The sequence below is a fragment of the Micromys minutus genome (genome assembly GCF_963924665.1).
Source record: "Micromys minutus genome assembly, chromosome: 13".
Lineage (NCBI taxonomy): Eukaryota > Metazoa > Chordata > Mammalia > Rodentia > Muridae > Micromys > Micromys minutus.
In genome coordinates this window covers 43,621,315-43,649,082 of record NC_137982.1, presented here as the reverse complement: position 1 = coordinate 43,649,082, position 27,768 = coordinate 43,621,315, and the positions used below count along the sequence as shown (strand labels likewise).

At 43.7% G+C, this 27,768-nt stretch overlaps 1 protein-coding gene across 1 annotated transcript in view; it reads right to left on the bottom strand.

The window, feature by feature from the left end:
- Positions 1–27,768, bottom strand: part of MYO3B (myosin IIIB) — a gene marked incomplete at both ends in the record, with an annotated part of 373,275 nt that overhangs the window by 57,483 nt on the left and 288,024 nt on the right. The window contains 2 exons of the mRNA XM_080927936.1: positions 17,337–17,433; positions 18,334–18,418. Of these exons, the coding sequence (XP_080784062.1) occupies positions 17,337–17,433; positions 18,334–18,418 (182 nt within the window). The remainder of the gene's footprint in view (positions 1–17,336; positions 17,434–18,333; positions 18,419–27,768) is intronic.

The following is a 27,768-nucleotide window of genomic DNA, read 5'->3' as shown; positions in this document are numbered from 1 at the left end:
CCACCTGAGTGGAAATTATATTTTAAACACAAACAAATCAAGCAGTCAATATGCCCTGATTCTTGAACATTTCTCAATTCTTTCTCACTGGAGTCTCTGTGGAAGTTCCTGGTTTCCCTGTCTTGTTTTCACCCTTGACCCATTACCAGCAAACAACACATCATACACTCTTTCTGCCTCCATTCATACACTTGCAATTTTACACTTCGCTTCTTAAAGAATTCAGGGGTTTTGAAAACAATTTCTATACAAATGAGCTTGATGAACAATTTCAACTGCTAACTTACTTTCCCTAATGAAGACCCAGGGGCTGAGTAAAACATACCTTTTGGTGTATTCATGAGGGCACTTCTGCAAGGATGGACTAATGGGGGGCACCCACCTTGACTATAATGGGTTCAGCACCATCTCATAGCTTGGGGACCTAGATAAAATAAAGAGGGAGCCAGGAGCTCTCACATGCTTTTAATCCCAGCACTGGGGAGGCAGAGGCAGGTGGATCTCTGTGAGTTTGAGGGCCTCTTGGGCTACAGAGAGAGTTCCAGGACAGCCAGGACCACATAGTAAAACCTTGTCTCAAAATTCAAACAAACAAACCACAACACAACACAACAAGAAAAACAATGGGGAGGAGACAATGAGGACCTTTATTCTTTGTTCTTTCTCTGATTCCCAGAAGCCACATGATGTCTTCCATCACATTTTTTTCTGCCATGATGGGACAAAATCTTTCTACCCTTAAGTTATTTTTTCCGAAGTTTTATTTATTTATTTTTTTTGTCTCAGTGATGAAAAAACTAACAGACACAGGAAGGTTTTATGGTCTTTGCCATGTCACAGGCCACTAAGAAAATGGGGATACGGCTTCTGCATCTCTTGGCACAGCCATAACTCAACCACAGTCCATCACTGTTGTTGGTACATCACATTGAAACCCTACTGTAGCGCTTCCTGGGTGATTCTAATACTGCTGCTTGCATGTAATGCTGCCTCACAGGATACAAAATTTTACTTAAAAGCTACACACACACACACACACACACACACACACACACACACACACACACACAACTCCATCATCCAATTCTAAGTGTTATCAGACTTTTCAGAATTTGGGTCTGTTCGAAGACTATGTAAGATAGAATTTTACAAACAGAGGTGGCTATTCCTGTTACAGAAAGCAGGACACATGGTTTTCCCCATGGTGATGTGCATTTGTCATTGCTGCCAGAGGTGTCTGTTTGAGGAAGAGCTGCTTAGCAGACCATGTTCCTTCCACCCCGATGCAGTCATGAAGACAAGGACTGTCTTACTTAGGTGGGGTTTTATTGCCCCCACACCTTGACCAAGACAACTCTTACAAAGGCAAACATTTAAATGAGACTGGCTTACAGTTTCAGAGGGTCAGTCCATTATCATCATGGCAGGAAGCATGGCAGTGTGCAGGCAGGCATATGCTGGAGGAGCTGAGAGTTCTATATCTTGAGCTGAAGGCAGCCAGAAGACTGTCTTCTACAAGCATCCAGGAGGAGGCTTTCTTCCACACAGGGTGGAGCCTGAGCATAGAAACCCCAAAGCCTACCCCCACAGTGATGTACATCCTCCAACAAGTCCACACCTCCTAATAGTGCCACTTCCTAGGGCCAAGCATTCAAACACACGAGTCTGTGGGGCCCAAACCTATTCAGACCACTACCTGGACCATTTTCCTTTCACCACCATGCAGGCATGAGGACATGAAGAGCCCCAACACCCACATCAAAATCTGAAATAGTATGTGTTTGTATTCCCAGCATCAACAGTAGAAACAGGTTATGACCCCCAGTCAGAAATGCCCAGGCATCAGTGAGAGACCCTGTCTCAAAATACAAGATAGATGGCTGAGGAATAACACCGGATCTCCATGAGCATACATATATACCCTTGAATGAAAACACATACACACAGAATTAGTGTGTGATGTTTTTAAATATGAAAAGGAACACCATGCCTTCTATAACCCTGTGTTTTGGATCACACAGAGCCTTCTAGAGCATTACTTAAAATCTGTGGTCATGGGAGGAAATTTACAGGGTCACTTGAGAATCACAAACTCACAAAGACTTTGTTGACATTCATTTCAACAACTCCCATCTGGCCGTGACGCTGGTGAATGGCAGTTTTCTTCCCCCACATTGTTATGATGGTGTGGAGTTTATAACTGTGTATTCACTCATGTGTTAAGTTTATAACCATGCCACTTTCCCTTTATCCTCTATATAGAAATAATATGCATACATACATGTATACATACATACATATATAGATACATAGATATAACATAAATGCATAGGCATGTACATTTACACAGATACGACACACATGCATATGCATACACATGTGCGCACACACATATCATTTTACAAGCATGGCAATCTTAGGGACTGGATTGACAGCATCCCCATTAAACTTTTAAATCCCCTGGCTCAGGCATGGAGTACTGCATTTCATCACAAAGGGTCATCATATAAACATGCACTCGGTCCTATGAAGCTGTGCACTCATATACTCAACTAACGCTGCTGCCTTGTAGGAGCGACCAGGAAGAATTCTTTGGGTTTCACATCAGACACATCTGTCCGTCTTCAAATTGATGGGCCCTCTACTCTTTGGAGCACACTTTTTATTTTACCAGTGTGATCTCTAGAGATTGTGGTGCCTTGATATTTAGTGTGAATGTTTGTAGCGAGTTGACTGATGATTGTGCCATTTAAGGAACTGGAATGTCCCCACTGGCCACTTATAGCTCTCTCCACCTGACCAAGAACATTTAGTCGCCAAAGGCATTAGTTACTTCTCTTGTGACTATGACAAACCAACGTAAGAGAGCAAAGATTGGCTCACAGTTCAAGGGAGTTTCAGCTTCAGCACACCCTGATGGGGAAGGCATGGCAGTGGGAGCTTATGTCCCCCTACAGCAGGAAGCATGCCAGGCAAGCCTCAAAGACCTCACCACAGCGTGCCACCAGCGGAGGATCAAGTGTTCAAGCATGCAAGCTTATGTTGGACAATTTAGAACCAAAGTGTAACATCAGGCAAACAGGTCCTGAGAAACTCAAGGTGCTCTCCTAACTGAACTGTAATATTTCATCTTCCCCCTTTGTAACATCAATAGTTAAGTCCCTTAATCTCTTGATTCAGATGTTTTCGTGTGAGAAGTGATTTGAATATAATCATTCGGGAGTTTCTAAGAAAATAATAGTAGAGCCTCTGTGCTCTCTAACGCAATATATTTTCATCATTAAAATCAAAGTGTACTTGATGTGTTCGAAGATGATGTTGCAAGTGTTCTTGGCTGATTACTGAAGCCTGATGCCTTCGGAACACAGGCCTGGGATTTCTGAGGTGGTGCTATGGGAAAAGGGTTTGAGCAGAGGAGGAGAAAGAGGAAGGAAAACTATCCTCTCCTTTCTGAGAGGCTGAGACAATCCCTCTGGATGATGCAAATCTAACATGATTATGCTTATCAATGAGATAACCCACTTAATTTCTCTTTCATCCAGAGTATTGCAGAAGCAAAACAAACCTTGGAGCAACCTCACCTGGCTACCTCCACCTCGACCCCTATAGACTTTTCCAAGGGCTCTATTAATTTCTCTTTCTCCACTTTTACATAGAAACCTCACTTGTTTTCGTAACAAATGTGATTGTAACAGACAATCAGATAGAAATGCCATCCCATAGTGTCTCCTGCTGTTCAAGCAGATGGCTGTGTCCTGTCTCACAAGTTCCACTCCTAGGGAGACAACTGTTGGCCGGGAATATTTACGACATGTGACTGAATGTGAGATCTAAGACACTGTTTGAAATGAAACTAATTTCTACCCTACAGACTGCCTGTTAATTAGTCAGCCTTGTGTTACTATAACAGAGTACCCGAGGCAATCAACTTATAATGAGAATAGGTTTCTGTATCTCCTAGTTTGAAAGTTCCAGCTCAAGGTTGGATAGCTTTGTTGGTTTGGACTTCTGGTGATGGCACCAGATGGTAATGGCCAGGAGCGCATGGCAGAGAAAACTATTTTCTCCCCGAGCATGGAGGAAGGGAAGGAGGGATGAAGGGAGAAAGAGGATAGAGAAAACATTCCATGGTCCTAGAGCCAGCCCTCCCCTGGAGGCACACCCACAATGACTTAAAATTTTTAACAGCTCCTCCAAAGGGCTTACTACCTCCTAATAACACCACCCTAAAGACCAGGCCTTTATCACATGGGCCTTTGGGGGAAACTCATCCAGACTCAGCACCATCCACCTTAACCAAATCCTCAGTCAATCCGTGTCAAGCAGTCCCTCACTTCTGTTGATCTAATGTCATTCTCCGGTTGACCCAGAATCAACATCGTTGAGGTCTTTCTACACTTCACCAAAACCAGTCACAAGCACCTTCTGCTTAGTGTAATGCAGTTAGGTATGGTGGATAAGCTCATGGGGCGGCACTGCTGAGTCAGGTGATACACTGGCACTGTCTCCAAAAAGGTTGGTGTGTCGGCAGTCTTCTCTCTCTCTCTCTCTCTCTCTCTCTCTCTCACACACACACACACACACACACACACACACACACACACATCCTGACATAATCTCATACACACAATCTCTCTCACACACATACATCCTGACCTAATTAATAGATTAAAAAACAAAAATTTTACTTCTCATTTTGAGGCAAACAGTTTTGCATGGAGACACAGGTCATTTATTTCTTTTCTAATGAGTCCCCTCCTAGCATTCTTTCTAAAGCAGGAGAAGGTTGGATTTTTTCTTCCTCTCTTTGCAATTTGAGCAATAGCAGAGCACAGTAAAAATCCTGTCGTTGAATGGCACAGAAGCCTGGCCACTTATCTGGATCCGTAGGATGGGGAAGATCTCTGAAGAGGGAAATTACTCAAACCAAATGAGCAGCAGATCACTAGGCTGCTATGAATATAAAACAGTTCTCCTGCTGAAGGTTGCATTCAGGGTTGGGGTGGGTGGGGTGGGGCTGGAGAGGTATTCAGCTGGCCATTAAGGGCACTGGCTGCTTTTCCAGGGGACTTGCGTTCCATTCCCAACACCAACAAGGAGGCTTACAACAGTCTGTAACCGGAGTCCCAGGGGATTCAGTACCTTTGCACTTGAGTAGCAAAGCACTTTACTGACTGAGCCTTCTAGCATCTCTCTAGCACCTTGATCTGCTTCTTAATGTGTGTATAAGTGTGTCTAACACACACACACACACACACACACACACACACACACACACACACTATACATACACTGACTAGTGCGTAGATCTTTGTTTTGCAGTTTTTTGAGTTAAATCATTTCTGTTCATCTCCATGGGGCACAGTACTGTGTCTCTAAGTTTCCCATCCCGCCCCACCCCCCACCCACTGTGAACTGAGGAGGGCTTCACAGCATGACAGGAAATCTCTGGTGCTGAGTGTTAAAGTGTGACTTTGAGGTTCTAGAAACTACAGATGAAACTGGGTACAGGAGCAATGAGATTGTGACCAACTTTTAGGAAAACAAAAGACAACAAAACAACAACAACAACAAAACCCGATGTTAGCATGGGGTCGTGATCAACATATAGGAGAAAAAAAATCCTCCTTAAGTACAGAAAGTACAGTCACCACCAGAGGCAAGAGGATGACTTGGAGTCATCCTTGCAACAGAGAACTTCATTTCCGGCCCTCAACCTTTTACCCATTCTGACTCTTGCAGCTCCGGGAATTCAGACATGGTTTGGTCTGGCAGGTTTGCTTTTTACCAAATGTTAGCTTATGACACAGAACAAAGCAGACTTTCCCCAGACTTTCAGCCAAGGTTTTCAACATTCCTAGTATTTGGGATTTAAATTTTGAATTTTTTCTGTCTTGATTCTCCTGTAAATTCTATGGAACTATACCTTAGTTTGAAGGAGAACTTCAAACTTCAAATTGTCTCTTGAGTGCCAGGATTAAGGTTGATAAAGGCTGGCTTTTATCTCAATTTTTATGTTCCAACTTTGAATATAGAACTTTGCAAAGCGCTCTCCTTCTTTATTAAGCCTGGAAAAGTGAATAGTTCAAAGCAATCCTTTTTTTTATTTTTAAAGTAAAATTGGTGAAGACACTAAATATTTCAGTCTTTTGCAGAAGAATCACAAGGTAAAACTGGCCCTAGTGATGCATGACTTTAGCCCCTGTGATTTCTAGTCTTGCCTGGTCTACACAGTGAGTTTCAGGCCAGTCATGGATACACAAGAAAATTAAGGGACACATCTGTGACAGGACTCCCACACCCAAGGCTCACGGGGCATCTTGGAAGAGGAGGCAGACAGATTGTAAGAGCCAGAGGCCCAGGACATCTACTGTTGAGACTGTGTCTCCTTGACAAGGAACCTTCACCATAATTCCTCAACAGTATGGCTGCCTACACAAGACCTGACCATGTATACCACCAATAGAAATGCTAACATGGAAGGGAGAAATCTCTCTCTTCCTGCAACCTGTTGATCCAGATGTAGAAATCTCAGCTACCTCTCCAGCATCATGTCTGCCCCCTGCTGGCATGCTTCCTGCCAAGACAACAATGTACTAGACCCTCTGGCTGAGCCGTCAGCCATTCCCACTTAAATATTTCTCTTGAAGAGTTGTCAAGATCATGGAGTTTCTTCTCAGCAATAAAAGCCCAACTAAGACACAATATAAAACAGCCTGCAAGGAACTTGTGGGAATCACCCCAGGCAATCATTCCTCAGAGTGCTGCCTAGTAGACAGTGTCTCTGGGGTCACTGCTCAGAATTGTCTGGAATAAGTTAAACCTACTATGTGGTGTGCATTTGCGTCCCTTTAGCCAGCGTTTATTTATATGAGTACCCCTAGGCGCACACGGATGAGTTTGCTCAGGGCGCTACATTTAAGAGGATACCTCCCTTAATCCTCTTCTACACAGGAGCAAGAACGTGACACGCACTTTCCAGAACCTTCTCAAGGCATAAGAAGAGACTGCCCTGTGACTTCCTTCCCTCACAGCCAGAATGGAAGAATGCAAGTTTAAAGTAAAGAATGCACAGCCTACAAGAAATGAAGTGTGTCCTGGCCCCGCAGGGAAATTCAAGTTGAAGATTACACAGCACAATAAGCCTGAGATGGTGTGAGCCAAACTGTTCGGGGCATGCGCAGATGCAATAGTGGGGACCGGGAATGAGCATTCTGTAAACCGATCCTTGGGTAGTCTGCCTTTGACAGGTCGCCCAAAAATAATTCAGGTCCTGGAGAATGAGCCAGGCGGTGTAGTAACTTTCCTTCGGAGGATGAACTCATGCAGAGCAGAAACAAACCCAGGACTCGTCTGCTCTTATCTGATTTCTGCCCAAATGTAGAGTCGGGTGTTTAAAGTGGGGGTGTGTGGTCGCTGTGGGAACCCAGACATTGTGTCCTTTGAAATTAAGAGCCCTGAGCTTTTCTTCATTTTCTCAGTCCTGTTTGAATTTGTTCTTTAAACAGGCCACTGAGACACCTGGCACAGGCTTAACGAAGAGGGATGCCATTAATTCTTGGCTTTAAAAGACGAAGCTTTGAGGAAACTCAGTCTTCCTGTGATACGAGGTCAGTACTTGGGAGGCCTGTGCTTACTGCTCACTGCTGAGCACCCTCAGACCTTTCCAGATGGTGGTGAAAGAATGGGGATCATAGTGAGTCAGGGGGGACTGTGACTCCTCAGCCCAGTGACCCGCCACTATCTTCAGTTACACAAGCTGCCGGGTTCAGAAAATTCCAGCTAAAGTTCCGGTGCGCTTTCAATACAGCAAAGGTTCAGAGCCACACCCCCTAGACCCACCAGAGCTGAGGGAACCTGAGGTAGTTTCAGCGTGAACAGAAGCCTTGACCGTTTGAGTGGTGTGAAGGGGACGCAGAGCTTTCAAAAAGTAGCTCCTATTGGAGCAAGGATGGCCATCAGGAGTAACTAATTGAAATTAGGTTCGTGCGGGGGGCGGGGTCACACTCTGTCTCTGGACTCTTGGTTTTGAAGGACAGTCTTGGAGTTGGAATCCTCCTAACCCACCAGGGCATCAAGCATGCACTGAGACTCTCTCTCTCTCTCATAGGAAAAGGCTTAAATATCAGTGATGTGCTGTAAACAGGAGGCTATGGTTGAGGGGTTTGGGGGTGGGGAGCCGGGGGCTGTGTTCAGTTAAACTCTCCTTGTAACCTGAACACAGAGGCTCAGATCTCACATTCCAGTTGATGGTGGTTAGAGAACAATTACAGTTTTTTTTTTAACTATCTATTATTTATTATGAGTTCCTCCCTAATCAATGATGTAACTACATCCACAAACTCATGGCTCAACCAGAAATGTATCTATTCTTGTTTAAACAAACAGTTGTGCTAGTTTAAACCCAACAGCCATCCAAATCCAACACCTGGACCTTGCAACCATGTCCCTTCCCTCACACCACTGCATGTCCTTTATTTGGTGCCTTTGAGGCAAATTTGACCAGAAACCTCGAAACACTAAGTTCTGACCAGTGAAGTAATAATGCAGTATCTTAGTTATAATGGGCTTCATAGTGAACTGTTGACAATATTGCTGGACAACACTTGGGGGCTTCTGGAACCTTTTAGAAGAATGTGGGCCAGAAGCTGGCCCAGGGGTGTCACCTCTTCAGGTCTCCTGAGGGTCCACCTTTCTGTTGAGCTACATGAATGGTTTCCTGAGTAGTTTTCCCATAAGTCCTTGGTAGAGAACTCAGTGTGGGAACTGAGTTCCAAGCATAACCTTGCTGCCTTAAGTTAGGGCTCTCACTGCTGTAATAAAACAACAGGGCCCAAAGCAACTTGTCTATTTTCTCTTGGACTTGCAGGTAAGAGTTCATCCCTGAGGGAAGCCAGGCCAAGAACCCAAAGGCAGGAACCGAAGCCGAAGCCATGGAGGAGCTCTATTCCCAGGTTCCTTCTTCCTGACTTGTTCAGCCTGCATTTTCACGCCATTCAGAAGCACCTGCCCTGGGTGGCCCTCCCACATCAATTACCAGTCAAAAAAATGTCCTACAGACATGCCTGCAGGTCACTCCTATGAAACACTTTCTCAGTTAAAATTCTTTCTCTCCAAATGACTCTAGCTTGTGTCAAGTTGACATAAAACTAGCCAGCACACCTCTGTCTGACAAGTGTTTGTTGAATGTTCATGCATGTGAAGTAACATGCTAAGCACTCTACATAGAACAGAGAGGTATTATGCCTCATTTAGACTTAAGGAATGTCAGTCACAAGGACAGTAAGTAATTTGCCCATGGATACAGAGTGGTTAGAGTGGCATTGCTCTATGTTTGACTCCCAAGTCTGCCATGCCACACTGTTAAGCATGTGGAGCCATCATGTATGGAGATCTCTTCTTTATATGAACTTGGAACTTGGGAACAGCTCAGATGTTCATCAACAGGGGAATGGACTCATAAATCTAGTCTTAAAATGGAGTAATATACAGTAGTAAAAACCAACAACGCAGTCTTTAATATATATATATATATATATATATATATATATATATATATATATATATATATGTATAATGTTAAAGGGAATAATATCAGAAGAAAAAGCTACCCACCAACAAGTACATGTGTATGGTTCTGGCTACACAAAGTTTAAAAACAGGCATGATTAAACCATGATACTAGGGCAGCTACTCCAGGGAGAAGATCTGGAGCCTCATTACTGAAAGGGCTTTTGAGAGCTAAGGGGTGGTCGGGCTCTGATTCCTGTGGTACAAGCAAAGGCGTCTACATGATAACCACCCACTGTACTGTTAAACAGTTTGTATCCCATAATTTAAAGTAAAAGCTGACATCAACCTCATCCCTGTCACAAGGGCTTTTCTTAGTGCAGAAAGAGAGCAGGCAGCGGCTGGAGACTGTAGTTTGCCAGTTCAATTCCTCACTATTACTGTCACTCCTATGTCTCAGTTTTGTGGTACAGTTAACGGGGATGGGTCTTCCTGATGAGTCTCTCTTCCTAAGTACTTTCTCTAGTCAAGATACTTCTGAGATGTCCAGATTCCTTAAAGATACCACCCTAAGAAGGTATAAGGATGGTAAATTAGCTAATAAAAATATGTTCTGTCCTCAGGTCATCAGGACATTGCAAATTAAAATGACAATGGGATAGCACTATACAATTAATGAATGGCTCAAATCTGTAGTATTGACAACATCAATATGGCTGTAGGAATTCTACATTGATTGTGGAAACAAAACATGGTATAGTCACTTTGGAAGACAACTTGACACTTTCTTACAAAGCAAAGATGCTTGTGTCACATAATCCAGTACTGACCAAAGTGAATCAAAAACTCACTTCCACACCAAAATTTGCCCAAATGTCCCTAGTAGCTTTATTAATAATTATCCAAACCTAAAATAATGAAGATTTTTTAGTTGGAAAACAGATAAACAGACTGTGGTTCATCTATGCAATGAAATAGTATGCAGCAAGCTATAGTGTCATGATAAAAAAAAAAAACACACAGCTTCAGGTATACGTTGCTAAATAAAAGAAGCCAACCTGAAAAGGATGTGCACTGTGTTCCATTGTATTGTATGTTCTGGACGACTTAGAATAATGGAGGCAATTAGATAGATAGATAGATAGATAGATAGATAGATAGATAGGCCAGTGGCTTCTAAAGGCTTAAGCACCAGGAGGAAAGAAATGATAGATGGAGGCATGGGTAAGATTTGTAGCCCAATGAGACTGTTCTTGACCATATGGTAGATAACTGCTATATCTGTTTGTCAAACCTCATGGAATGCAACATACACAGAATGAAACACAAACACTAGTTAGTAATGTATCAATACTCATTTTCAAATGAATCAAAAGAGGCAAAATCAATTTTTACAGTGCTAGGGACTGAACCAGGATCTGCTACAATGTAAGCAAGTGACATTCCAGGAAGCTACAGGGAATTCCTTGGAATATTTTAGTAACAGGGATATAGTGAAGAGGGCTATATTCAAATCATTCACTCTTTTGCTGAGTGTTCTGGAAACAAACAGACTCAAAGTCTAATAAAATATAAACAGCTGGATGAGGTAGTGTACACCTGTAGCCCCAGCACCAGAGAGGCAGAGGAAGGCTGATCTCTTAGTATGGTTGGTGCCAATTTGTTCTGCACAAGGAGTTTCAGGCTAGCTGTGATGGTTTGAATGGGAATGGACCCCATAGACTTGTATGTTTAAATGTTTGTTCCCAGATTTGGTGGGACTGTTTGAGAAGGATCAGGAGGCATGGTCTTGTTGGAGGAAGTGTATCAATGGGGTAAGCTTTGAGAGCCCATACCATTCCTGATTAGTTCTTTCTCTGCTGATGTTTGTAGATGTAAGCTCTCAGTTACTATTCTAGTATCATGCCTGCCTGCCTGTCTGCTACTATGTTTCTTGCCATGATGATCATAGAATCTAACTTTCTAAAACTATAAGCCCCAAATTAAATGTTTCCTTGTATAAGTAGCCTTGACCAACAACAGAAAAAGGTACTATATCCAATTTCAGAAAACAAGCCAAAGTACAATGCAGAGTCATAACTCCATTTCTACCATGAAACAACTGTATGTTTGATTTTAAAGTTCAGTTTAAAATGAAATAAAGCAGGTGGCTAAGAATAATGCGGCAGCTATGTGTATCACTTAGGATGTCCTATAAGCTAAAATCAGAATCTATACAGGCTTATGTCATTGTCCCGCTAAAGGCATCACTCCTGGATGCTCAGGGCCTTGACTTGGCTCCCGTACAGCACTGTCTTGTCTTCCTTGGCAGCTGTGCTCCTGATGTCCTGGGTCAATGCCAGGACTTGGCAGCAGCAGAAAGCACATCCCAACCTAACTCTCACGGCAACACTGCCAAGGCAGGAACAGTCTCCAGCAGAAATAATGTCACAGACTTCTTAATGAGCTTTCCTACAGGGCTGGGACAAGACCAGATGTGGAAGACTGTGGAGAGTGTTATGGTTTGAATAAGAATGCCCCCCATGCACATATACCCCATAGGCTCATCTATTTGAATGATCAGTCACCAGGGAGAGGAGCTGTTTGAAAGGATTATAAGGATTAGGAGATACGGCCTTGTTGGAGTAGGAAGTATGTTCTTTGTGGGTGGGCTTTGAGTTTTTAAAAACCCTTGCAAAGTTCAGACCCTATTTCTGTCTCTCCCTATTTTTCTGTGTCTCTCTTTATAGCTCTGTCTCTGTCTCTGTCTCTGTCTCTGTCTTTCTCTCTCTCTCTCTCTCTCTCTCTCTCTCTCTCTCTCTCTCTCTCTCTAGGCCTGCAGATCAGGATGCAGTTCTCAGTGACTGCTCTAGCACCATGCTCACCACAATGCTCCCCACTATGATGAACTCTGAAACTGTAAGCAAACCCCCATTTTTTAAAAAATAAATAAGAGTTGCCTTGGTCATGGTGTCTCTTTGAAGCAATGGAATAGTCATTAAGACAGGGAGTTCTGTGGGCTTGGCAGTGGTGGCCTGGCAGATGCTCCCATTGCTTCCAGTACCTACTGTCAGTGGGCCATTCTCCCTGCAGACTCCACCACAGGCAGATTTTACTATGGACACTTTGGGTGATCAAGAATGTGACTGTCACTCACTGACACTCAGGCTTCAGGTCCACTGGCATTCTCAGTGCCTGACAAGATTAATAAAGGAATTCAGAGTGATCTAATTGAGAGGAAGAAATTTAGACAAAGTTGAAATCGGTTTGACATGAGCAAAAGATCCGAAGGTCTGGTCGCTTTTCTAGTTGCTTTTGGTGGATAGTTGCTTTTCTAAAAGTTCTTTTTATTGTATGTGACAAACTACCAAACTGCAAATCAGGAAGCAATCTATTAGAAACAAACAAACAACACAGGGCTTTCAAAATAATCTGAAAATTGGCAGCCCAGTGCAGGCATATAGAAAGAGTTAATAGTAATTTTAAAAATAAACATATGATTAAACAAGGAGAAGAACAAATGCCCAAGAAATACTTCTTCATGAAGAATCAGTTTGAGTTTGCACACATCCCTGCCAACCCCACTAAATATTTGACAAAGTGGTAGGTGCCCATCTCTCTCTAAATGCACTGTGTATATTCGTGCTCATGTGGGCCAGGTAGAAACAGTCTTAGACTCTTTAGCTAAGGGCTGTGACCAATCCTCAGCTTCAAACACTGTTTTGGTGGCTTCTCTAGAGCTCTAGACTGTGGACTCTGGGTTTACTCCTTGGTCCTGACCCACCAGAGCCTTTCTGGAACTGTGGTGTTGTTCCCAGAATCAGGGGGAAGGCTGCTGGGTGCTGGCATTGCCTTAAAAATGGTAAAGATCACAGAATTTTCTTCTTGTCTTCCACAAAACCAGCTTGACATAATGGGCCATCAAAGGCAGAGAATTACTCAGGCGTAATGGCTATAATCCCAGCACTTAGGAGGCAGAGGCATGTGGATGTCTGTGAGTCGGAGCCGCCTCCAGTATCAAAATAAAAAACAAGACAGAAACAAGCAGCAACAGTAAAAGGAAAGCACTTGGATCTGTAGCCATTTGTTCTATGAGCACTCTCTTCTAACTGTCCTGGTACCTGGCACAAACATCGTGAGGAAGGGGGGCTTTATTTCAGCCCGTAGTTTGAGCGTGTAGCTCTGTCTGGGGTAAAGGCCTGGTGGCTGGGGTGTGGCTAGTCTGCTCACACTGTATGTATGCCCACAGTCAGGAAGCAGAGCTGATGCTTAGCTTGCTTTGTCTTTCTTATTTAGCCTCAGCCCATGCACTGGTGATGCCCATCCTCAGGGGGACCTTGGCTCTTCAGTTAAAGCTTTCTGGAAATACCGCATATCTAAATTGCAAGAGACTTCAAGTCTGTGCCAACATGTTTTAGCATCTACGTCTTTTCTACAGCTTGCTCACTCTAGTAGTTTCCTTTCCCTCTTGCTTCCATTGTGTTTCATCATGGCTTTGGATGCACAAGGAACTTGTTTAGGAGGCTGAGGATGTGGCTTAGTGGTAAAGCCTAGGCAAGTGTGAAGTCCAGGTTTAGTCCTCAGTGACCATGATCTGTGATCCCAGAGAGTTTAGAATCTGCCACAAGATTGGGAACAGCTGGAGCACAAGGCAGATAGGAGAAAATACTATGTGCATAGTCAAAGGGCACAGAATAGGGATCATTGTGGACCATGAAGAACACAGAGGATTCTACATAGGGTAGAGAGAACAACACGAACAAAACCATGAAAGAAAGAATACTCTAGGCATGTCCACAGAGTAGAGAATAGCTTAGGAAGTCTGACCCACTGAAGGAGGAAGAGGCTAGTGAACACCAGGGCTAGAAAGGGAGACCAGCCCAGGAACATAGGAAGCCTTCAATGACATGTCAAGAGTTGACACGGGGTGCTGGGAAACCATGCAGAGTGGATAAAGGGATGGTATGACCAGCTGCACTTTAGAAATGTATCTTAGACTTCTGCGCATATGAGAAGGAGGAGAAAGGAGCCAGGGAAACCACTTGGGGTAAATGCCATATTTATGAGTGTAAGGAGAAGATTAAAGTGATGGCTATTGACCAAAATCAGCTGTTTACATCGGGAAAAGGGGACAACTATGAGAAAGTACCTAAGAGCCATTTCTAAAAGTCAAATTTGCAACTTCCTTGGAAGTCTGACTTTGGGGAGTATCTTCCTGAAGACTAGAAAGATAACTGTAATGTAATAAGTCTCTTTCACATTGTTAGTTAGAAACACAGTATGTGTTTATTCCTAAACTACCCCACCACGACTCAGTCAGTGTCTTACAGTATGAACTAGATTTCTCCACCAGCCACTCAGACTTCTGTAGAAAGGGCGAGTCACCACAGCCCCTGAGCACCCTTTACTGTGAGCCAGGCTGTGAGCAGTTCCCTTCACTGGCTCACTGGTCCCCACACAGCCTCCTCACCCCCACATGTACTGCCCTGCTCAGTTTACACACGTGCATACTGCTGTAGAGAATGCTTAATTTCTGTTTCCGATGAGATTGGATAAAAGATACAAAAGGCATTATTAGTAAGTGCATTCTGGGGCATGTCTTTAAGGGAGTTTCCGGGGAGAGGAAAGAGCCACCCCAAAAATGTGTGACATCATTGTGTGGGATGGGGTCTGAGACCGAATAAATGGGAGATAAATAAAATAAAATAAAAGGGGAGAAAAAGAAGGCACCTCCGAGCACGCGGTGGATTTTCTGTGACCTCCTCACTATACTCTTTTCTCCACCCCTTCCCGCCACCAGGGACTGTTTTACCTTAAACTGTGAGGCAAAGTAAACATGGTGTCCCTTAAGATGCTCTCTGTCTGGAGGTTTTTGTTTTGTTTTCTCTTCTTGAGACAGAGTTTCACCTTGTAGCCATTGCTGGTCTGGAACTTTCTAGGTAGACTAGGTTGACCTTGAACCCAGAGAACTGCCTGCCTCTGTCTCCCAAGTGCTGGGATTAAACACATGCACCAACGCACTTGGCTTTTTTAACAAAATACTTAACTCCATTTAATCAAGATAATGAGAAAAGTTACCAATACATTATATAATCTGGTTAACACTACACAGATATGAATAAAGAGGGTCTGGCTTTTAACCTTGTGCTTCTTAGCTATTCAACAACGCTTATTTTATTGGCGGTGGATTCATGTATTCGGTTTATTTTTAATGCATGGAGGGTATGTGTACATGTGGATGTATTTGTGTAACTCAGAGGACACTTCTCCGTGGCAGTCTCAAGAATACTGTTCGCCTCCTGTGAAGCAAGACTTTTCATCGACCTGGAGCTCACCAATAGAGTCTAGACAATAGGCACAATGCAGGGATCCTCGTCTCTGCCTCCCTCTGAGCCTGGCATTTTCAATGTGGGCTCTGGAGACCAAATTTGGGTCCTACGCTTGTGAGCCTAGCACTTAACCGGACTAGACTCTGCTACAGTTTAGGGATTGCATGTGTTGTAAAGTAGAACGTGGCTACATTCCTGAACACTATCTCTCTGTGAGGAAACACTGAGTCCAGAGGTTTGTTGTCATGAACTGCATTATCCATGGGGAAGGTTCAATTCTAGTGTCCACAACCTTTCTGGTCACTAAGCGTGCAAGTTCCATGTGGGCTGGAAGACAGCACACGTTCACATGTTTCCACTTCAAATTACACTGCATTTTCCCTGCCCAAAAGATGGGCAAAGAAGACTTTTGAGGCAAGCTGTGGAACAACTACACCCGTCACGGAAGCAGATCAGGCTGACATTGGGTCTAACAGGCAAGCTGTGAAACTACACCCGTCACAGAAGCAGATCAGGCTGACACTGGGTCTAACAACCATATTCCAAGTAGAGAGCTTTCTTTTCTCTTTTCTTTAATTTTCTTTTATTATTTTTATCTTAAGTGAATGTGTGTTTTGGGGCACATACGGATATGTGCACCATGTGTGTGCCTAGTGCTCACGAAGGTCAGAAAATGTTATCAGATTCTTTGGAACTGGAGTTAGAGATGAGAGTGAACAGGAGTCAAGCTCAAGAGCTCTGGAAGAACAATCCATGTTCTTATCTGCTGAGGCATCGCTCCAGTCCCAAGATCATTTTCCCCCTTGAACTAGGGCTTTCTCTCTTCATAAACATTCTCTACAATCATGTTCTATACTTTATCTTCCAGAAGCAATGATTCTAGCCTGAAACTGACTTCCACCATGCTGTAGAGCAAGGAACCAGAATTCATTGGCACCAAAGACAAGTGGCAAGACATCTTTTGCTAGGTGAATGTTCTTGTTCCCCAAACCGCATAAGTATTCTCCGAGTTCATATTCATTGCTAAGCCAGAGATTTTTGACCTAGGAGAAATCTTTCTGCTGCAATCTAGATATCGTTCCATCTTTATTTTTAACAAAAGAAGCATTGGAACGGTTTCATAATTTGAGGATCTTACAAGGGAATGTGGCCCTTGATATTCATTTTTAAGCATATGAGCAGGAGGAAATTTCTATCACTTATGTATGAATTTGGCTGTTTGAGGCAGAGTCTTGTTGTGGCCCATGCTGGCCCCAGACTTGCTAGGTATCCAAGGCTGGTTGTGAATCCTGATCTTCTAGCCTCTGCCTCCTAAGGGCTGGGCTTGTGCCACTGTGCCGATCTTCAAACTGCTACTTTCAAATACAAATATTGTTCCCAGCCTTTATGGCTTCCTGTTAACATGACTTAGTGTTACTAATTGGATCCTGACTTTAGATAGGGCTGTGCAATGACTCACTAGGACGGATACCAGCCTGCAAATGGTCGAACTGTGTGCATTCCGAATGTCTTCCTTACCAGGTTTGAGAGAGTCTTCACACGGGCTCAGTCTTTGATGAGCTGCAGCAGTGTGACATACCCAAGATGACGACACATCAGTTCCAGCAACTGAGAGCTACCAAAAGATCCAGTGAGAGAAAGGCCATTTTATCCTCTGATGAGGTAGCCTTAAGGACATGCCTTAAACTAAGGGACCTTGGTGTTGATGATACGGGTATGCTTCCTACATCTTTATAGGACTGAGTGACAGCCCTCTCCTGGAGCAATTATGAGCCACTAGCCAAGCTGCACACATTCTGCCCCACACATTTGAACCCAATCCCTTCTTCAATCACTTACAATGCAGGAGAGGGGAAAAAAAACAAAAACAAAAACAAAAAAAACAAAAAAAAAAAAAAACAGGCATGCGCTAATTCTCATCTTTACTTAATTTTTATCCTTAAGAGAGAAACAAAGAAAACCTATAGGAAGGTATTAATCTGCCATTTCTAAGCACATCGTCCAAAGGATATTTTCTTTTTAAATCTTACATATGCTCAGCAGAGTTACTGGCAAAAACTGTACATTTTCTTCATTTCACCCTTTCAACATCAAATAGGAGGCCGCAAAAATTGGATCAGACTTCAAAGCCTGCTGTGGGCTCCAAGTCACAGAGAGACGCCTCCATTTCACATGCTGAATTCAAGCAGGGTATCAAAGTGCTACCAGAGAACCTCAGGTCCTCTCTCAGAGAGAGGCTCCAGCAGCTGCGGAGTGGAGCACTCAGCAAATCACCTCGGGGAGCAGCGGGCGTTTATTCTCAGCAGCAAACTCCAGGCTTTTGATTGTCTCTTCACTGTACCTCCCTGTCTCTCATCTGAACCAGGGTTCTTTAGCTGGGCTTTTGTCTTAAAAACTTCAAAATATCACTACAAGTTTCATGCTTGGATGGCCGGGCCGGGCAGTCACAGACAAACTCCACGAGACCGGAACACCCATGGACTGGGAAGGGAGTGATGGAAGGGTACTGGGTTACCTCGGCAACAGCATGTCCAGCTGCCGTATCTGCATGTCCCGAGGTGACATCGCAGCCTGTTGGGGAACTCTGGGCTTGTAGATGCCTAAAAGGACAACAGAAATCATAATTTTTAAAAAGCTTGAAAATTACAATAAAAATTAATAGGATTACCGTTGAAATAAACATTGTTCTCCTCTCCCCCCAAAAAAGTATGCGGACTCATCCCTCCTGCTCGCTCATTCCATGCCAGTCACTGATGAAAAGGACACTGTTCGAGTAAAGAAATGCATCTTTCTGGCATTGTCTCTGTATATTCAACAGACCCACAGCCTACATGAAATCTTAAGACCTGGCAACTTCCCCTTTTAAAGTTGTGTGGGTTTACGAGCAATGCCAGGTTTCCAGAGACTTTCCCAAGTTGATGTAACGTTGTCCGTTTCTGTTCCGTGCATTTACCACATTCTACATTCAAGAGGTGCAAGTGAGTTCTGTGGTCAGATAAGCTTGGGGATGGCAGGGAGACACGGTAGAAGAATCTCCTTGCTACAGGATGCCTCGGCAATCATGGTGCACACTGGTCCTCTAAAGTAGGCAGGACTGTTGACGGTGTCTGAAGTTACCAGACCAAGAACTTATTAACATCTAGTGAACGATTACATTTTCATAGGAAACAAGTTTGGCACCATTGAATGTAGCCAAAAGCACAAAGCAAGGTCAAGATAGCATCTTTCAGCTAGGCTTGGGGGCACACAAGTATAATCCCACATTCAGGAGACAGAAGCAAGAGGGATATTGCAAATTGGAAGCCAGCCAGATCTCTTGCTCCCCCCCACACACACAGGCACACGCGTACACATGTACATACGAATAAGTGATTCTGGGTATATTTCAAGTATTCTGGGTCTGAGCTTTCCTCAGCTATAAAGTATGGGAATTGAGATAAACTCAATTAAATTAGACACATTGGGTAAATCCAGTAATGTCAGGCAACACAGGTCAAGAAAAATAAATATCCTTAACAGTAACTTTAAATTAGCTAGTATTTATCTTGAATTCTGATTTTAAAAATGTTCTTGAATATCTAACAAGATATTCGCAGCCATTTGAGCTAAGCATTTCCGTTGTGGCTAGAACACTAAGGAAGAAATGAAGCTCAGAAAGGTAAGGGGTTTCCCCAGGTAATAGGTGAGTACCCAGCACTTCCTAGATGTTACTGACCCACATTCTTCTGGCTCCAAGTCCTCTGCTCTCCCTCTGGCCCAGTGTGCCCTCAATGCATTCTGGGTACTGGATAAGAGTCTCACTTATCCAGTAAATCCTGATGGCTGTGGGACACGTAAGGTTTGTGCACCCTCAACATCCTTTCAAAGTGCTGGTGAACTTTTCGGAAACAATCTAGGAGAGTGTGGCCCTAGGAATCCCACCCCAGCATGGAAATCTGTGCTGAGCACTGATCTAGTTCATGGAGCCTTTCAGAGGCCAGAGAGCAGTGCAGATGCCTCCCGAGTCTCTGATCAATGGACTCTCGCCCCTTCAAGCCTCTGGAAGACTCTAAGGCACTTAATGCAATGTTTACACTGTTTCTTGACTTGGAAAAGGAGGAGCATGGGAGAAAGTACTGTCCCCAGAGAGATACGCTGGGAAGTACTTGACTGAACAAAGTTAAGCAGATTTCTTCCCAGAGATTCTAATATGCACAAAGAAATTCTGAGAGGGGAGAGGCAAGAGTAGTCTTCCCGAGACATTACTGCCAGACCCGGCTCCCATGTGCTGTGTAATACATTGTAAGGAAAAGAGAAATCCTATTTAAAAATTGCAAAGTGTATCTTCTTCTTTTTTTTTAACATCTGCATTTGTGGTGCACATCCATACTCATAAGTAAAGACACATTGAACAAATAAATAAATCTTTAAAAGAAAAGACAGAGAGGAGGTTAAAAGGAGGTTGCTCTGGCCTCTCCATACATGTGCACACATGCACATACACATGAACAACACACAAGCACACAAGTTGCTAACTGACTAAGAAATACAAAAGAATGGGACAAGCTAGTTTTCTTTGGAATTTCGGTGCTTTGACTCCTTCATGGTGATGTTTCAGTAGCTTCTTTCTTTCTTTTTCTTTTTTTTTTTAAATGTGTATATATGCTTGCAAACATGGGTCTTACCTACCTCTCTACTGCTATGATAAAACACGTTAGATTGGATCCTAACCTGTACAAATGACATTCTTGCGAAAACTAGAAAAATTTGACTATTAAATGACTAACAAGAGATTATTTGTTTTAAGAGTATGATATTTTCGTTTCTCTTGCGTGTTTTCATAAGTAGTATTTGTGTACATGTGTTTGCATGTTCACACGGGTATAGGCACGTGTGTGGAGGCACTGGTTCACCATCATTCTTCACTTTATCTACTGAACCAGGGTCTTTCACTGGACCCAGAGCAGGATGATTTGGTGCATCCAGCCAGTCTTTTTGCTCCAAGACTCCCCTGTCTCCTTCTCTGCCTTCTGAACACTATCTGGGGTTACAGAAGAACCACCAGGCCTGCCTGCCTGCCTGTGTGAGTTCTAGAGATTGAAATCCTTCCTCACATTTTCGCAGGAAGCCCTCTATCCACTTAGCCATCTTTCCCAGCTATGGGACACTGCCGTTTGAATCTCACTCAAACAAAACAAGCTTAAAAAAATAATAACCGTCTTCCATCTCTGTGACCATTCACAACTAAGCGAAGCTCCACCCTTCAGCACGTATATTCAGGGTACTGGGGCCCCTCAGAAACATGGCTCCTATCTCCTGCAGGTGCCTCCGGGCTCAGCTGCTTGACGCAGTGGGTGCATTTAAGTGTGTGAGCTAGCCACCACTAAAAAACTCTTCTATGAATAAGGAAAAAAAGAAAAAAGAAAGAAAACCCCGAAGAGGCTGGTGTCCAGTTTTCTCATCCGACAGATGAGAGGCAGTATAGAGGTTGGCTCTCGGTATGCTCTCCTCGGAGTGCCCAGCATCTTTCTTCTGCAGTGAAGATCATGAAGCCAGCTGGCTCTGTCATGCTGTACTGGTGACACAGTGGGATGTCACTGTGGGCTGGGGCCGAGGCTCTGAAATTCAATTTGTCAGTTCACTGAGGAATCATAGAAAAGGGGTAATGGAATTACCCTGAGCAAACGTATGGAGTTGTATTTGAAAAGCAGGAAGCTGGGGTGTGCTTTTATTTTTGAAAGGGGCAGTAAATTGGACCATATCTGTTCCCTCTCTAGCTGGTCACAATAGTCTGGAGACTAGAGTTAGAAAGGTGATCTTGGAGGATAAGGCTCTTCATTGCACTTGACTGACAGCTGGCCTGTAACAGGGTTAGCCTCTGTTACTGCCTGTTTGTAGAGGAGAATCGAGACTCACCAGCCGCCTGGTGAGTCTCTGATTCCTAAGCTTCATTTAAACTGCTTCTGCTTCTTTTCTTAATTTTGATGAAAGTTACATCTTATTTTGTATCAATTACAGCTTATTGGTGCCTAAACAAATTAAGACACACATTAGTACTACACACTTGGAGGCATATGCTAGCCTCAAAACAAGGCAGATTCCACTTCATCATAGGCTGAGTTTGGTTAGCTTCCTGGTGACTTGTAGGAGTCATTTCTGCCAAGATTGTTTCTCACATGGGTAGCCCTGGGAAGAAGGTTACTCAGCACAGCTAACAAACTGTCCCTGTTCCTTTGATGACAGGGGACAAAACGGTCTTTTAGTAAGCGATCCATTTCCTGCGGTCAAGGTGCAGCTACTGAGCAACCTTGCAGACAGGTGCTCCAATCAGGATGTGAGCAGGCCTCCGTGGTCCCTGAAGAACACAGGCTTCAGACACACACTCACCATACAAATTTCTTTCTGGAGGGTATACCAGGAGAGGGAAAAGACTGAAAGTCACAAAGGTAAATGAAGATACGTAAGAGGCACTCTGTTCTTTGTTGAAGAGCCTGTGCTGAGTTAAGACTGGCAATTCTCATGTGAATATGAACTAGGTGTTGGAGCCTCTCAAGGCTTCTTGGTGTCCTCACCCCCCTACACCGTGTGTGTGTGTGTGTGTGTGTGTGTGTGTGTGTGTGTGTGTGTGTGTGTGTATTCTGTAGATATTTGGAGGTATATCTACCTGTGTGGGGGTGTTGGAACACAGTTCAAGAATAAGGTATTGTGAGAATTGTAAGTGCCTGTAAGAAATCTCCAAGAAAGCAAGAGTCCTGTGACCACGGTTTCTTCAAAACACAAACTTGTTCTTAGAATGTGTTTTCACTCTCCTCCTAGGTGTAGCAGGTAGGAGTGAGTTTCCCTCCACTGCTGTTATTCATACGCCTCTATGGAAACAATACTTTCGCCATGTATGGTGTCCTTGTGATTGCGTACTTTGCTCAGGTGACACTTCTTAACCCCGAGAGTAAAAGTTGGCTGTTGCACAAGACTTTAGTCTGACTCATTTTTAGGCTCCGCTCTCCCAGGGTTCACACTGCCAACTAGAAGGTAAATATGCATGCGCAGAGGCTGAGGAAAACATCAGTCTCGCAGCTCTCCCTTCCTCTCCTTTACTCCATTGAGACAGAATCTCTCATTGGATTTGCAGCTAGGCTGACAGCAAGGAAGCCCCAGTGACCCTCATGTCGCTGGCCCACAGAGTGCTGGACTCTCAGGCATGCTTAGTCATGCCTGGCTTTTTATGAGTGCTGGCATCCAAACTTAGGTCTTCATCCTTGTATAACAAGCTATCTTACTCACTTAGCCATCTCTCCAGCTCTATTACTTAGCTCTAATAGAAATAAAGAACTGTCCAAGGGCTGAGGTATAAGGCAGAGAGCACTCTAGCATCCCCAGCATTGCTCCCACTCTTCCCTGATGCTGTTGCCTGTATTTACCTTGTAGGCTCTTTAACTTAGAACACACAGCGTAAAAGGTGTTAGCATTCTCCTTAAAGGACAGATTATTACATCTAGTTCACGGGAATCTAAGCACATGTGTTAATGAATCTTTCACTACAAAACTTTAAAAGCTGATGTGTGTAGCATGTTTTACTTTTCCTTTCATTTCTACTATTACCACCACCAGTAGGCACCTGTCAAGGCCCAGTGAAATCTCTCTGGTTGGAGTCACATTCGCTGACTGTGAACACAGCCACCTCTCATGCCCACCGGCTGTGGCTCCAGTGTAAGCAATCCTGCAAAGCTGTTCGGTCTCCACCTTCAACCTCTCTGCCTTTCCCTCTCTTCGTGGAACTGCAGGTTCCCATTTCTACTCTATACTGAATACACAGACTGTGAAAACATGGCTCTGCAGACAATTTGCCTGGTTCACATTCAGATGAGCTGAGGGTCTGTGCCTCACCTGCAGAGGAAACTGTCTGAGATTCTGATCAAGGGAGAAGCACAAAGGTCAGTAGGCACCATGACCTGGTTAACCTCCATGGCCAATTTAATTAGATTAATCTAGGGCATTAAGGGGGTATCTCACTAATGAGTCTGTGTTTTGGGGGGACGTTTTCAAAGATGATTAGCTGAGGGGAGAAGAGTTGTCCTGAATGTGGGAGGTGCCATCCCATGGGTTCCAAACTGAATAAGCAAAGGGGAAAAAGGAAAAAGCCTGCTGGGTGCCAGCATCCCAGCCTCTGCTCCACTGTCTCTGCTGAGATGGGCTGTATCTTCCGACAGAAAGCCAGGGTAAAGAACTTTAAGAACTTGTCACAGCGATGAGCAGAGAGACTTCACCAGAATCCCCTTGCCTTGTGAGCTTTCAGCTCTTCTAACTGGAGCGTTGACCAGTTCTGGCGTTATTTGTTATCAACCTCCAGGTATCTGAATCTCTACAATTGCTAATCTATGAAAATGTATCAATGCCTTCGTTCCTCACCAAAATAAATGACTAAAAGACCTGGCAGCAAAATATTTCCAGTTCCCCCCTTTTTCTGACCAAGACTATATTCCTGATGAAAAAGTGATGCATACTCCTTTGGTACTCCCTCATACACATGTACCAAGGGAGAAGATGATGCAGGCGGGGATAATCTTCACATCTAGCTAAAATTAGCATCCTGACGTATATCGTTTCAGATACATTTCTACGCATTTAATATATATTTAAAAACTAGTGGCCCATGACTATTTTTCCAACGACATCAGCATTTTGGGCTTCCTTTCATGATTCTGAGCATATATTTATATATTATAACTACATAATACCATTTTACATGTGGTTGCATAGTGTACATTGAGTGATTGGCATAAGTGACTATATAATATGTTTTAAATATTCAAATTATGCCATCATATTTATGGCTGGACAGTATTGTGTTGAGTACCTAACACAAATGAACCGAGTAATCACATATTTTTAAATATTTAAATTGTGTCTTTCTCTCACATTATGAATAAGGGATCTTTAAATACTCAGTGGACACAGTTCTAAGTTCTAATGCATTTAGCTCCCTGGGATGAATATTTGGTGTGAAGTTGTTGGGCCTATGGGTGAGAAAACCTTTTTTTTTTTTTCCTCTCTAAGGGTTTTAAATGACAGCAACAGTTTCTACCCTAAATAGTAACAAAACTCAACATCTAGCCACAGATGTATGAAAAATCCTTTTTCCTATTATATCTCCAACACTAGATGCTATCAGTCTTTTTAATCTTTACATACTTTTGTCAGAAATGGGTACCTTGGTATTTTTCTTACATTTATGAAGAGGAAATCATCATCATGAGCTTTAATATATGACGCCATGGGACTACAAAGGGCAGACTAGAAGAGACAGGACCTTAGTGGGTGCGTTTGGTGACTCAGTAGGATTGTGCCTCACATCATGACTTTTCTGGTTTTGTTTTTTCTCATTTGTTTTGGACACTTAGCACTTTTTATAAGAATATTTGTTAAGCAAATCCTACCTAAATATGTGGATATGGGACTGTTCTGAAATAGACTTAGGTTTCTGTTTTAGAACACGGCTCAAGGACTAATTTATCTGAAAAGTTCCAGGAGCTAATAAATGTTTCATATGCCACTGCTTTAAGCCAGTACCAGTCAGGTTTGTGGACTTACGCTAGCTAATTTCCTGAACCCTATCAGGCTTTTCAGGATGGTCGTATTTGTTTTCCATATTGCTTTTTACCAACTGGGAGCCTACCATGTAAATGTTAGCTCTTGGGTTCTCCTTTCTTTTCTTTCCTCTTTGGTCTGCACTTTTATTGCAGACGGCCGCCGTCGTGGTAAAAGTTTAAGGTGGGAGTCTCTTTGGGGTTTTCTTTGTTCTGATGAAAATGACTCCGTATTGGACACATGGTACCCCTCTGACAGCCACTCTGAAAGCTGGCTTGGACCTTTAGCATCCCAGCCTACAGGGGAGAAAAGGCTAGAATGGGAGCAGGGGGCTCTGTGACCTGAAAGTTTATGCAGCACTGTCTGAGGGTCACAGCCTAGCAGAACAGCAGAGCAAGTCACGGCACTGGAGTTCAGGGGAGAACAGGAACCGGGGAACACGCCGCTTCCTGCGCCTCAGCAGCAGCAGCTTCCTTGGCTCCTGGAGAGAGGACTTGTTTACCTCATTCATCCTTGCACTCCAGCTGATGACTAAGCACCCCCATTTCACCGACCAGAGGGAGGGATCTGGGCTATCTCAGTAAACAGTACAGGTCAGAACCAGATAGAAACAAGCTGGCTGTCGCAGAGCCTGTCTGCGCTCTCTGTCCCCAGCCCTGCTTTGTTACTGACCAGTGTCCCACCATTACATCGGGGATCTTAATAAATGTCAAAAGGGAAGTAAGGATGAGGCCTCCACTCGGCTTTTGTCTTCCAAGGGACTTCAAGGACGTCACATGGTTGTTCAGTCTGGTCTTGAACGCCTAGGCACAGGAAACATCCCTGGCTCCACCCCGTGAGTAGCTGGGTCTACAGCCATAGGTCTCCTTCCCCAGCATGTGGTAGGGTCTTGAAGTGGCTTATGGGTTGACCTATAGTGTGAGTGCCTTAAAAACTGAATTTAGCAACACACGTGGTGGCACAGGTCTTTTATCCCAGCACTCTTAAGGCACGGGCAAGCAGATCTCAGTGAGTCTGAGGCTAGCCTGGTCTACATAGTGAGTTCCAGACTAGTCGGGGCTATATAGAAAGATTCTGTCTAAAAGCCTAAAACCAAAACAAACAAATAAACAAAAAACAAAAACAAAAAAAACCACCCCAAAATCCCCAAAACAAAAATACAAAACAAACCAAAAACCAAAGCCAGTGGCACTAGAGGAACATAGATATTATGTGGAGGTTCAGCAAGGGTGACGGAAAGGATTATGAATCTCAAGAGAGAGAAAGGGGCAGGTGAGCTGAGTTAGGGAGAGAACTGACTTTGACTTTCATTGTAACTTTTTCTATTGACCGGGTTCCAAGAGATGCAGGACCGTTTGAGCACCCCAGCACACCCATTGCTTTGTCTTTGTCTTAGTCACAGTCCTGCAGGAGAGAGACACTCAAATGCAGGGACCTTCTCTGAACCCTGGAGAAATCTGACACTTCTTTATCGCCTAAGTACTGAAGTATCTGTTTCTCAAGAGGAAGGGTGTTCTCTTACCAGAGTGCAGCGACTAAAATCAGAAAATTAAGATGAGTAGCAAGACTCCATGACTCACTCCACAGTGTTCTGAGTTTGCAAACTATGACAGGGGCGACTTCCATAGCAGAAGAAACCCTGGATCAGGGGCCACGTTTACTTATGTCTCATTCCAGCTGGGAGAGCCCCTCCTCGTCCTCTCTGTTCCATTTTGTAGCCTACTGTTACCGTCCAACAGACTTCCCTGTTGGGGTCTGTCTGCTGTTTCCTCAGGATTAAACCCAAGTCATGCTCATTTGGCAGGAAATGCGCAGATAAGACGCTGTTCTGAGGGTGCATTCGGTCTGGCGGCTCCATCACTGTGATGCTGCCGTTTGGTCACAGCGGCTTCTACAAGGTTCTTCTGTGTCCCTCTACAGCTTTCTTGTGGGGCTCTATTCTGACATTATGAAAATAGCTTGCCATCCCCCAGTCTCTCGCCGACTGTTTCAGGTACCCTCTCATGAACAGCGATCATTTCCACGCTTGAAAAATGTTGATTTCTAATCATCAATTTATTTATCATTTCACATTTTAATTGCAACGAAGAATTCCCTTCCACTCTCTCTTCCATTTCCCCCTTCTATGAATGTGGGGTTTTGAATTCTTTTTACTCGATGGGTTTTATTCTTTTTTTTTTCATCACTCCTTGCTTTGATGTTCAAACTGTCCTGAATTTATCACTGGCTTAATATTAAAGGACCTGGGGTTCAACACTGAAGACTTTCATACAGGAAGAATTATGCTGCCAAGATAACACTAAGTAATCCTGTTATTCTTAGGTATGAGTGCTTTCATGTGTCAGATGAGGATATGTGTGTGTATGTATGTATGTGTGTGTGTGTG